The sequence below is a fragment of the Apium graveolens genome, unplaced genomic scaffold, assembly GCF_009905375.1.
Source record: "Apium graveolens cultivar Ventura unplaced genomic scaffold, ASM990537v1 ctg4600, whole genome shotgun sequence".
In the NCBI taxonomy this organism is placed as follows: domain Eukaryota; kingdom Viridiplantae; phylum Streptophyta; class Magnoliopsida; order Apiales; family Apiaceae; genus Apium; species Apium graveolens.
In genome coordinates this window covers 26,657-39,980 of record NW_027418615.1, presented here as the reverse complement: position 1 = coordinate 39,980, position 13,324 = coordinate 26,657, and the positions used below count along the sequence as shown (strand labels likewise).

The 13,324-nt window shown below is 33.8% G+C and overlaps 2 protein-coding genes across 7 annotated transcripts; both read left to right on the top strand.

The window, feature by feature from the left end:
- The first annotated feature begins 6,468 nt into the window (after nt 1-6,468).
- On the top strand, nt 6,469-9,090 carry LOC141702073 (uncharacterized). Of its 6 annotated transcripts, none has more exons than XM_074505774.1 (7): nt 6,469-6,750; nt 6,824-6,872; nt 7,191-7,398; nt 7,497-7,574; nt 7,879-7,907; nt 8,097-8,553; nt 8,641-9,090. In XM_074505774.1, the coding sequence occupies exons 3-6, from the start codon at nt 7,366-7,368 to the stop codon at nt 8,308-8,310; spliced, it is 354 nt and encodes a 117-aa protein (XP_074361875.1). In that variant the 5' UTR covers nt 6,469-6,750; nt 6,824-6,872; nt 7,191-7,365; the 3' UTR covers nt 8,311-8,553; nt 8,641-9,090. The 6 variants fall into 6 exon arrangements, with proteins under 6 accessions (XP_074361875.1, XP_074361877.1, XP_074361876.1 ...); XM_074505776.1 differs by having other exon boundaries at nt 6,469-6,759; XM_074505773.1 differs by having other exon boundaries at nt 6,470-6,759; nt 7,249-7,398.
- Nucleotides 8,418-12,610, top strand: LOC141702078 (uncharacterized). Its single transcript, XM_074505778.1, has 8 exons — nt 8,418-8,553; nt 8,641-8,786; nt 9,071-9,361; nt 9,602-9,807; nt 10,251-10,401; nt 11,271-11,561; nt 11,802-12,007; nt 12,451-12,610. The coding sequence occupies exons 1-8, from the start codon at nt 8,418-8,420 to the stop codon at nt 12,608-12,610; spliced, it is 1,587 nt and encodes a 528-aa protein (XP_074361879.1).
- The last annotated feature ends 714 nt before the right edge of the window (nt 12,611-13,324 follow it).

Genomic DNA, 13,324 nt, shown 5'->3' with positions numbered 1-13,324 from the left:
AGGATATGACGAGAGATGGAGAAGGCTTGTATCTTTTGGGATACTGAGGATTAACATTATACACTTCTCGAGCGTACGACTTACGAGAGTTGTTTGACATGCCTCCAGCGGCGTAACCCCCGAAAATTACGTCGACTATTCTGTCATCTTGTCTCTGATGAGTTTGGCCTTGTCCTTAGATATAATGGATGAAATGGCCTATTCTGATTTTGGATTCAATGTGATTGCTTAATTGGTAGCACTGTTCTATAGTGTGTCCAGTATCTTCATGATAGTCGCAAACTGTGAGTTTGGTAAACTCTTTATCTTTTCTGTCCCGGACCTGCCATTTTTGGTCTGAGAAAGACCGTCATTGATATTCATGACCCCTCGCGGTTCGATGTTCTTCCATCCTATTATCTCTTCTTGCTGCTGAACGTCGAGGGTATTTGGAATTATATCCTCGCGATCTCGGAGTCCAGGGATTGTGAGCTTTTGACCTGTCATATTTGTAACTAGAGCATCTCAAAGATCTTATACTACCCACTGCCTCTTCGAGTGTCATACGGTGTTCAACAATTTGGAATGTTGCATGAAGGTGTTGAGGATGTTTTTCTATGAGTTCTTCTAGTAAAATGCCATGTCGGTTTCCATCAATGCCTGCTGCTAAATAATTCACCGCCAAAGGCTCCTCTAGGTCTGTTATCTCAGATATAGCTTGACGAAAGTGACCTAAATAGCTTTTCAGAGATTCGCTAAGCCGTTGTCTCATCGTAATCAAAGATTCCGTAATTTTCCCCCTTTGTAGTTGCTTGAAAATATTGTTTGAAATTTAATCTTCAACATAGTCCAAGAGTCGATTGACCTAGATGGGAGATTGTTGTACCAACGTAGGGTTGTTCCTTATAAGCATGTAGAGAAGAATTTGCAACGGGCGACTTTTGAGTGTTCGTAAAACACCATTCGACTGTCAAATATGTTATGGAAACCTGATGGGTCAGAGGATCCATCAAATTGATCAAGTGCCAGAGTTTTTAAAGTCATGTCTATTTTTGCTTTCTTAATGCTTCGAGAGAGAGGGCTTTCCACCGGGGCTTCGAACCTCGATTGAGTACGAACTAGATCTCGCAACTGGTCCATATCTTCCTGTATTTTTAAGAACTCCTCCAGTAAGATTGAGTCTATTGACATCGACCCTTGCAAAGTTCCCCCTGAAGATATTGTCTTAGGATGTCGGGGTCTTGAATATATAGACTCAGTAGAAACCCCATCTTCATCATAATAGTAATCATCATCATCCTCCGAAAGCTTTACATAATCAAGTTCCTCATCACCACCTTCCTTAATCAATGTTTGTTTCAACTCTTGCTGTAAACATTGAATCTCTCTTATTTTTTCCAATTTTGCCTCTAGTCTTTGAGTTTCAGCTTCTTACACCTTGAGCTCTTCATCTGAGCCTTCTACTCTTGTTCTCGTAAGAGTTTCTTCTACTGCAACTTTTGTAAATACAACCTAGCATCACTGGAGAGCACCTGCTTCCTCTTTTCTGTTAAAATACGAGAGCGAGTATCCTTAATCATTTTCCTCTTGCGTTTGATTGGTTGTCTCTGCGCCTGAGATCCTTCAGGTGGGGGGTTTTCCTCCACCGGAAACAACCGTCTTGGTTTAAGGGTCGACGATATTTTATCATTTTCTGCAGGAGCAACATGTTCTGATTTTTGAATAGTTTGGATCTCTGTCGTGTTCCCATATTTATCTGGATCTGTTTCTTCAATGATCATGTTGGAGTATCAAATTTAAGAGCTCCTTCTAGCATCAAATGATGACCCTAAGTTTGAGCCATGTTTTTATGAGGAACTATACTCTTTATTGATACTTATTTTTCCAACCTTTTACAAGTAGGGCAATTAGCCTATATTTATATGGAGCCTTTAATGGGCTTTTCCCCTTATAATTGGGCTTCTATTGGGATTTTTATTACAAACATCTATTCTAAGGTTCTAATTTCCTATTCGAAGTCCTCTTCCTTTCCTTGGCCCAACACTGTCCAAAAGTACCATGCAAAAATCTGGATGTTAAGTGAAATCAATGGCTGTCATGCAGATGACAGATTCACTAGCTTGGTTTATATCTTGATCCAACTTTTATCGTAATTATACTTTATTGGAAACATCTGCATGAGGATCTATGAAAGAAAAAGATCAAAGTTAGGATATGATTTTCATAATTTGATGAAAAAAATTACGAAGCCAAGGGTTACAGAGGACAAAAGTTGCAACCAACAAAGAAAAAAAGCATTATACAGACAAGACTCATGAATAAAGCAACTGATCTTTCGTGGAAACTGCTGTTTATAATGATCAAGTGAACCAGCAACTAAATTGACACAATACTACACTCTAAAAAACATATCACGATTCCCGACCTAAATGTTGGACAACATATTACAATTTACATTAAGGTTTTTTGAAAAACACAAGCAATTTAGAGTGATGTTTGATCACATCTATGTGAGAAATCCTAAGTATGAAATTGATTACAAATTTTAGATTTTCTTTCCTCATTTGTGCTATGTGATTTGTATTTTTAGTATATAATTTTTTGATAACTACTTGGATTAAAAATATGAATAGTGTGTAGCCTTACTTGTAAACTGCAAATTTGTTGTATGGATACATTAGAGGACATTTTACACATTAAATTGTAGGTAGGTAGCTAACTAATAGATGTGATGGAAGTTCATATACAATGCTGACCTTTTTATAAATAATTTTAATTCAAATAAAAAAATTAAAATTTTACCTCCAAATAAATGTAGACCTCACTTCTTTTGGGAGCACTTTCTTCATTGTTTCCTGTAATATAAATATTTAATATTTTAAAATTAAAAAATGAAAATGATTCATGACTTCTGTTAAACCTTGTATATGGATCAATTTTTTTCTTAAGGAAAAAAATTCATGTTAACAATTTTAGGCTATATCTTAATAAAAAAATCTAAAATCGAACTTAATGTAATTTGATTTACCGTAATATAATAAATAAACATAGATGTGTACATATAAGCATGTAACACTTAATCATGGTTTGAATCAAGTTCTTCTTCTGGTATGATTACACTAAACATAAAATAATTTTTTTTTGTTTAAGAAAATCTGAACACAAAAAATCAAGATGATTTAAAATGTAATCATAATAAAGTATACATTCATTACTTTGTAAAATGACCCATTTCTGAGCACAAATACACACAGATATATATTAAAAATTGATTCAGATGACGGGGTAAGTCGATTCATATTAAAATCAAGATGGTTAGCATTTTATAATTATAACTAGTTATAATTGGGAAAAGTTGGAAAAATTTACCAATATAGGAAATTTTTTAATTGTATTATTCCTGTTTTTGATGATTTTATTGAGTTATAACTCAAAAATAGTATACGATTAGAACAATTAAGTCAATTTTGGTATAATAGGAATGATAGGATAGCAAATATATTTTAAAATTTTGAGATTATATTGTTCAATGATTTTATTGAGTTACAGTTCAAAAATAGTTAGAGTATTAGAATGGTGATTTAATTTTTAAAAAATTTATTAGTTAAAGGATGGATGGATGATGCAAAGTGGTCACACGAGGACGTGGGAGCGACTTTCAGTACATAAACATAATCGAAAAAAAATTAACACAAAAATTCTAAAATTCATGAAAAATACTTAATTCAGACGCTCATATTAATCTTAATAATTGATTGGAGTGGGTAATGAAAGATGCATGAATCCCAATACAATCCACTCGCACAATTTTTCTCTATTGCTATGTCCAATTAAGGTACCAATGAATGATGAAAAATGGTTTGATGAGGAAGATGTGGGATTTGAGCATATAAACACAAACAAAATGTTAAAAAACCTAAAATCTTATCTTTAAGGATTCATGAAAAAATTGTTAATTCAGAGGCTCAGAATCTTACGAGTTGATTGAAGTAGATACCGAAAGATCTACAGATCTGAACATATTCCATTTGCACAATTTATGTTTCTTTCTATATCCAAGCAATTGGTTGAGAATCGTCCAACAATCTACAACAAGAACGATTGACCGTGAATTGTCCAACGATCTGGAACAAGAACGATTATACAAACGTGTGCTCTCTCAGTGTTTCTCTCACTTGTGGGCGGCTAAGTATTTCACAGTATATGATATGAGTAATATTATTTTGAGAAGGAAATACATTTTGTGTGTATATAAAGGCAAGAGGAAAATCATATTTCCCTAAAGTGTTCAATAAAATTACTATTCCAACCCTCTATATCATATTTACAATTTTGTAATTAATTTATATAATTTTATCTAGTTAAATATGAAATAATGTTATATTCGTAACTAGTATTTTTACAAACCATTTAGTACAATATATTTAACCAACTTGAAAGGCATGAAGAAATTTAAAAAAGGAAATATTTACTTTCTACTCTTTTTTGGATAATAACCTTGTAACTAATTTTTTGACATTAACTTAAACACGGTATATTAATATACATATTAAAAAAATTACGATGAGTAATGAGAAGAACTCCCTTCATCCAGTTTTTCCTTTTCATTAATCAGAATTCATATTTTATTCAATCAAACAAAAAAGGGTGATAATTGTGCTAATATAAAATTGAGACAATGATATTCACGCTCTATTTATCATAATTATTGGATCGGACAAATCATTTGGGATAAGAAAAAAATAGTAGAAATGGACAACAAGACTAAAATGGACCGAGTGTATATACCATTACAAAAAAAGTATAGTTCGGTGTAACAAGTAAAATGGTCTAATATATGAAATTTACCAAATTCGATTCTCTAAGACATTAGACTTTTTTACTTAGATTATATTCAAGAATATCGAATATCCTAGAGTTATATCACTATCTTCAATGGAAGATCAAGAACATAGGTATTCTACATAGTACTCATATTAATATACGACGTTCTTTTACTTTTTCCAAACTTTCTAATATTCTTTTAAATTGTAAGAACGATAACTACAATTTTATAAACTTGCAGGAACTTTGTGGAATCATGATTTAAAGAAAAGTCTACAGAACATAGGATTTCATGTTCAATTGTTAGGTTCAAATCACATATATTTGAGAGGTGAAGTTGTCTCTTGGTGAAGAAAAAAATGGTCAAAGGTAAAGAATAATGATTTTAAATTTTCCTTATTTAGTTTGAAAGAGTATCGACAAGACTTGTTTTTTATCCTAAATTTCTAACAACTATTGTGTTCCTCCCATGTTAAGTTGTTCACTCATGGGTGTAAATTTATTAATGTGTTCTATTATGTTAGAATTAGGTGTGTAGATCTATTAAAGTATTTTGTTGTTCGTTTATGAAGATGTTATTGGTATTTCATGTTCATCAAGGGCATGGGTGTAGATTGATCATCAAGGTACTCTGTTAACGAGAATGTCCTATTGTTGAGGCTCTTTAAGCATATATATTTCTATTTACTACTAAGAAGCAGGCACCCAAAAAATCTTCTAAAAATATTCAAAATACTACCCTGCTACTCTAAACAAACAAAATAAAGATATGTTTACACAAAATCCGAACCACAAGATCAAAATCAAATCAACCGTAATCAGTAGGACTCTCTAGTTCTCTCACTAAGCAGGGATTTCTTTTGAAATTCCTACAATTTATATGTATGTATTATATGAGTAAAATTCTATGAAGACCATGTTTTTCTTGGAGACCACGGAGACCACTTATGTTTTGATAACTAAAATCTTGCATAAACATTATAAAATGTAATATTTTACGAATTATGTTCTACAAAGATCATTATTTTATTCAAAATATTGAATATCATACATGTACTTGCATGTAGAACATTACAAAATGTGTTATCCTACGAAACATGTTTAGTTTGCAAAAAAAATTGTTTAGATTGCAGAATATACACATTATACTTATTAAACTTAAATGATATTCAATAATTTTAATAAATTAGTGATATTCATAAGCATACTTCAGAAAATAATATATTTCATAGGGTTTTGATTGCAGAACATAGGTGGTCTCCGTGGTCTACAACAAAAATGTGGTGACTCATATATATATATATGCATTTTTTCAAATTGAAATAATCCTTAAAATGAAAACTAGAAAATAACTTTTAAAATTTGTATTAAGCTTTCTTTATTTTTAACACTAACATTTTACTAGTTCACACAATAACTTTCCTAATTTTAAAATTTAGCCCTCCACGTTAGTAGGGACCCACCACTACTAGAAATAGTGTCTACGACATCACCCTTTTAACATCGGTTAGAAATTTCACTGATGTTAAAAGCAGTTTTAACATCGGTCGCTTCAAAACCGATGTTAAAGGTATTGTCAGACATCGGTATCTTAACTAACCGATGTTTATAATCGTTTTTTTTAAAAAAAAAAGGTCCGCTTGTTTCTTTCCCCCATTAATACACCAAAAAATTCCCGGCTTAACCAAAAATTTTATTCTCAGTTTTTCCGGTGCCCCCTCCCTCTCTCATTCTCTCTTCTCTTTTCTCTCCTCTCTCTCACTGTCTCATCTCTCTTCTCTCAGTCTCTCTTCTCCCTCATCTCTCACTGCCTCTCTTCTCAATCACTCTCTCTAAACCTAATTATACCCCTATTTGTACTAACCTTTAATTAAACGTGATTAATTCCTAAATCGAGCTCGATTGGTGCTAAATAATCTTGAAAGAAGTTGGGTCTACTCAATTTATGTGAGAAAAGTAAGTTTATTTCGAATTTATTTTCAAATTTTATGTTTTTATTTTAATAAAGCTTTGTTTACAGGTCTTTGGAGCTTTGTTAGTGTTAAAAGAAATTGGGTTTGCTTGATTAGGTAAGATTAACTTCTAATCTACTCGATTAAAAGTTGGTGTATGTATTGTTAATCTTGAAAGAAGTTGGGTTTACAGATCTTTATAAGCTATACTGGTGGCCTTGTTATTGTTACTGCTAGACACGTGTTGTATTGATATTAATTTTTTAGAATTTCATGTTGAATCGGAATTTTTGGAGGAAAGCCTATTCAAATTAGAATTTACTGTTGTCATTTCGTACTCGCATAAATGATTTTATTTGTGTAGCTTATAGCTGAAGATTACATTGATGTTCTAACATTAGTGGGGGAATGCTGTGTTTTTCGGTGGCTGTGCAGGGTCCCAAATATTATATTTTCTTAATGATTTGAACTGTTATTTTATCCATGTCTTCAGAGTGCAGCACGTGTGTTGGTTCCTGCTGAATTTGGGGATCATGGGATTAAAGGAATCATACTGGCTGCTAATTATGCCAGAGAAAATAAAGTTCCATATCTTGGGATCTTCTTAGGAATGCAGATTTCTGTTATTGATTTTGCTCGATCTGTAAGTTAGAGTTTAATTTATAGATTTATTTATGTAGAACGTTCACTGAAAGATAATATACACTTAAGATTAACTGCATTGCTTCATGCATCTTGTAGGTGTTGGGTCTAGAAAAGCCAAACAGTTCAAAATTTGATGCTCGGACACTAGATCATGTTGTAATTTTTATGCCAGAGGTACATGCCCGTTCATGATAATACTTGACGGTTATGACATCGACAGATGCCTTTTACATTCCTGAGCTCTAAATGCATCACTGCAAAGCTATATGTTATTAGTCGCGGTTAATTAGTGCCACAGGATATCTTGCATGTTCCAACTAATTAAATGTATAAGAATGTTACAACTAAAAAGTTGATTGATGCTGGTCTGGATTGCGGAGCATGCCCATAATATATGTATATAAGACTGGACAAGAGAAATAATGCTTGTCCAGGTATTGGATGGTTCTGACGATATGTTGGTTCGACATCTTATCAGGGAAGAAGTGCTAAAATGGCAAGGCAAAGGTTTGAACATTTTGTAGGAATCAACTTACTTTAAGCTAACCTTGCACGTGTTATATTCACAGAGTCTATTTACTCATCAAGAATCATGTATCTGGAAATTCCTACCGTTCATTAGAGTTTACATTACCTATTTATGGCACCTGAGTGTGTGTATAAATGTCTAATAACATTTTAATGTGTTGTTTACAGGGGATGTATTATCAGGAAACCAGCCGGACAGACCAGTTCACTTGGGAGTACTGCAAGAATGGTTTGGCATCCACTGGTGGAACACTCGAGCTTTCGCTCTTTTGTTTACTCTAATATTCATTTCACTACCACTAGTTTTGTTCGGTCGAGTAGGTCAATACAAATAATCAATGTAGACCTCTCTCGTACATACATTAGCTATGTTCCAGTTTAGTGATCCCTGTATCCGTGTTCTTTGTTTTTTGTTTTAAAGAATCATTAAGGTTTTGTTCAGCAGTATCAGTTCTGTTAGCATTGGTGTTTGTGGGGATATGCTCAGGAATGGCAATCTCAGCACTCTTAGAAGGCAAAACAAATACACCAAAGCTCATACCTCAGTTGGACAATCGAGCCTCCTTCTTTAACCTCTTCGCTTCATCTCCAGTCACCGTCACTACATTCACTTTTCACTTCAATGGTTAGTTACAACTAATAGAAACAAGTACTCTTATAAATGACACTAATTTTCTGAGGAAATTACTTATGAAAATGTTTTTAATTTCAGTTCATATTATTGGAGGGGCGCTTAGGGAAGCATCAGATATGACCTCAGTTGTTCGAATTTCTCTAGTACTTTGCTCAGGAATCTACTTTACCATTGGGATCTTCGGATACCTGTTGTTTGGGGATTCCATTATGGCAGACATACTTGTAAATTTTGATCAGGGTTGCCAGAAGTTAAAGCTACCCTTGTGATATGTCCTCTTGTTGTTGTGATTTAATGGGTAAATGAGATTGATCGATTTAACTTAAGAGGTAGCAACAAGGTGCTAGTGTGTCATGGAGGCAACAGAGGCAAAACCCTTCATGAATTCTCAGATTATGATTTTGTTATTACTACATATTCTATTGTTGAAGCTGAGTAGAGGAAAAATGTTATGCCAGCTAAACATAAGTGCATTTGGTGTGGAAAGTTATTATTTTATGAACATAAGATATCTATTCACCTGAAATATTTTGGGGGTCTAAATGCTATTAGAACTAATAAGCAGTCGAAACAGAAGAAGGGTAAGAATCCTGAACTAAACAGATCAGAGAAAGGCAAGGGTGTTGAGTCGGTGGATGAAGGAAAGGAGGAGTCTTCAAAGAAAGGGAAGCATTACAACAAGGATAAGACTTTTGGAGCTGGTTCTTCTACCAACAAGTCGGAAGGAGTTGAATATGGATCCTGTAACGGCAAATCTACTTTACACTCCGTGAAATGGGATCGTATTATACTGGAAGAGGTGAGTAGGTGGTTACTGTTAGAAATTATTTCATACTTGGCTGGTCTGATTTCTTATCTCATGTGTGTGGATATGTACATATTTAATTCATCTTTCTCACGGTTACTCTTTTTTGCATCTCTTTGAATCCAGATGATGTAGAATAAATTAGGAGCTGCTCTAATCATTTTTTTTGTCCAAATTTAAGCTTATAAGTGTATTTTTTCTGGTCAAGAGTGTCACCAAATTTCTTACTTATAGCTGCTACTACAGCAGGAAGCATCCATTGGGATGACTTTTGTTCGGATGGGATTTTTCACAACAAATTGTATGTTTGATAAATTCCTGAATCGGCTACTGGTGATACCCCTTTCTACTCTAGCAGGACTATCCAGAAGTGTTATTGATTATTTGTTTTGTCAGGAGCCACATTCCAAATTACCGGATTTTTTAGTGTTCATAATAAGGTAAGTTTCATATATTGCTTCGCTACACTATTATTTATATATTTTTGTAATTGAGATGAAAGGCTCTACAAACATATTCTGATGTGACACGACCCTGGCTAATTTGGTAAAGTTGTTTTAGATAGATTCTCTTCTTCTCACTCTAGCAGCTACAACCAAGCCTTAATCAGTGATTTTTTTCTTATCTTGAAAGCTCTTTGAATTACCCTATTTCGAATTATTGATTTAGTTGAGCTGAGAGCAATGGTTCCTAATCAAGGTCCAGGACACCCTACTTTAGTCATTATCCGAGCTGTTGAGCAAATTATGAGAGAGAATTTATTCAACTGTAAAAGTTTTAAAGCAATAGCGGCTAGAGATAACTTTTTAATTTCAGCTTTGTGCTAAATATTCGGTTGTATTGCTTTTAGACTGATTATTAACTCATATTGCTCTGCGACTAGAGAACACAAAGGCAAGATCTATGAAGTCATTGACAAAGCTAGAGCTTTTGTGGAAGTTGTACGTGATGCTACGAACTTTGCTTCAGTTGATACTATTTATGGTTTCGCAGCATTTCCATCTGGGGAGAATTGCTTGGGGAATGCGCCTTTAGTGAGCTAGATAGGTTAGGAATGTAATTGTAAGTAGATAGTTACTGGTTATTGGTTACAGCGTAGGTGATCGAGATATTGGTCCAGCTGTAATATCATTCAAGGCTAGTTATGCCTTTTATGGCGCCCTATAGGTACCGTATGTCTTCGGGATACGGGTAGTACCTATATTTACGATATGGCTGCGGGATACCGGTGCTGTTTCGTGACTGATCATCAGGAACAACATAGTGCATAATTGGTTCCAATCTAAATAGATATCTAAAATTCTTTATTGTTTTGATAATCATAGCATAAATGATTTATCAACTGTTTCTGTTTTGGAATAATGGTGAAATGCAGTTTTGATTTAGATTTTGATTTATGCTGATACTTACGTTGTTGTTAAATATCAAAGGTGGTATAGTATAGATGATTGATGTTGACTTCAGTATGGGTGTTGTGAGCATCAAAGTTTGTATTGATATCTAATTTGATATGACAATAAAGTAAGTATTAATTTCAAGAGTTCGGTTGAGTAAAGTTTATGATTCATTCCATGATCATTGTTTCATGTTATTGTGGTTTACAATATTTCTGTAAACACTGTTTTACGAGTTTTATTCTCGTCAAGATTCAAAGTATTGATGAAGCATTTCATCAATACTTAAGAGTTTTAAGTTAAATGAGATTGATCGATTTAACTTAAGAGGTAGCAACAAGGTGCTAGTGTGTCATGGAGGCAACAGAGGCAAAACCCTTCATGAATTCTCAGATTATGATTTTGTTATTACTACATATTCTATTGTTGAAGCTGAGTAGAGGAAAAATGTTATGCCAGCTAAACATAAGTGCATTTGGTGTGGAAAGTTATTATTTTATGAACATAAGATATCTATTCACCTGAAATATTTTGGGGGTCTAAATGCTATTAGAACTAATAAGCAGTCGAAACAGAAGAAGGGTAAGAATCCTGAACTAAACAGATCAGAGAAAGGCAAGGGTGTTGAGTCGGTGGATGAAGGAAAGGAGGAGTCTTCAAAGAAAGGGAAGCATTACAACAAGGATAAGACTTTTGGAGCTGGTTCTTCTACCAACAAGTCGGAAGGAGTTGAATATGGATCCTGTAACGGCAAATCTACTTTACACTCCGTGAAATGGGATCGTATTATACTGGAAGAGGTGAGTAGGTGGTTACTGTTAGAAATTATTTCATACTTGGCTGGTCTGATTTCTTATCTCATGTGTGTGGATATGTACATATTTAATTCATCTTTCTCACGGTTACTCTTTTTTGCATCTCTTTGAATCCAGATGATGTAGAATAAATTAGGAGCTGCTCTAATCATTTTTTTTGTCCAAATTTAAGCTTATAAGTGTATTTTTTCTGGTCAAGAGTGTCACCAAATTTCTTACTTATAGCTGCTACTACAGCAGGAAGCATCCATTGGGATGACTTTTGTTCGGATGGGATTTTTCACAACAAATTGTATGTTTGATAAATTCCTGAATCGGCTACTGGTGATACCCCTTTCTACTCTAGCAGGACTATCCAGAAGTGTTATTGATTATTTGTTTTGTCAGGAGCCACATTCCAAATTACCGGATTTTTTAGTGTTCATAATAAGGTAAGTTTCATATATTGCTTCGCTACACTATTATTTATATATTTTTGTAATTGAGATGAAAGGCTCTACAAACATATTCTGATGTGACACGACCCTGGCTAATTTGGTAAAGTTGTTTTAGATAGATTCTCTTCTTCTCACTCTAGCAGCTACAACCAAGCCTTAATCAGTGATTTTTTTCTTATCTTGAAAGCTCTTTGAATTACCCTATTTCGAATTATTGATTTAGTTGAGCTGAGAGCAATGGTTCCTAATCAAGGTCCAGGACACCCTACTTTAGTCATTATCCGAGCTGTTGAGCAAATTATGAGAGAGAATTTATTCAACTGTAAAAGTTTTAAAGCAATAGCGGCTAGAGATAACTTTTTAATTTCAGCTTTGTGCTAAATATTCGGTTGTATTGCTTTTAGACTGATTATTAACTCATATTGCTCTGCGACTAGAGAACACAAAGGCAAGATCTATGAAGTCATTGACAAAGCTAGAGCTTTTGTGGAAGTTGTACGTGATGCTACGAACTTTGCTTCAGTTGATACTATTTATGGTTTCGCAGCATTTCCATCTGGGGAGAATTGCTTGGGGAATGCGCCTTTAGTGAGCTAGATAGGTTAGGAATGTAATTGTAAGTAGATAGTTACTGGTTATTGGTTACAGCGTAGGTGATCGAGATATTGGTCCAGCTGTAATATCATTCAAGGCTAGTTATGCCTTTTATGGCGCCCTATAGGTACCGTATGTCTTCGGGATACGGGTAGTACCTATATTTACGGTATGGCTGCGGGATACCGGTGCTGTTTCGTGACTGATCATCAGGAACAACATAGTGCATAATTGGTTCCAATCTAAATAGATATCTAAAATTCTTTATTGTTTTGATAATCATAGCATAAATGATTTATCAACTGTTTCTGTTTTGGAATAATGGTGAAATGCAGTTTTGATTTAGATTTTGATTTATGCTGATACTTACGTTGTTGTTAAATATCAAAGGTGGTATAGTATAGATGATTGATGTTGACTTCAGTATGGGTGTTGTGAGCATCAAAGTTTGTATTGATATCTAATTTGATATGACAATAAAGTAAGTATTAATTTCAAGAGTTCGGTTGAGTAAAGTTTATGATTCATTCCATGATCATTGTTTCATGTTATTGTGGTTTACAATATTTCTGTAAACACTGTTTTACGAGTTTTATTCTCGTCAAGATTCAAAGTATTGATGAAGCATTTCGCTCAAAAATATCAAAATGGTTTTCAATATAATTAAGGAATTAAATCTAGGATTCCTCAACTAAAATTTTATGATTCAGCAACTAT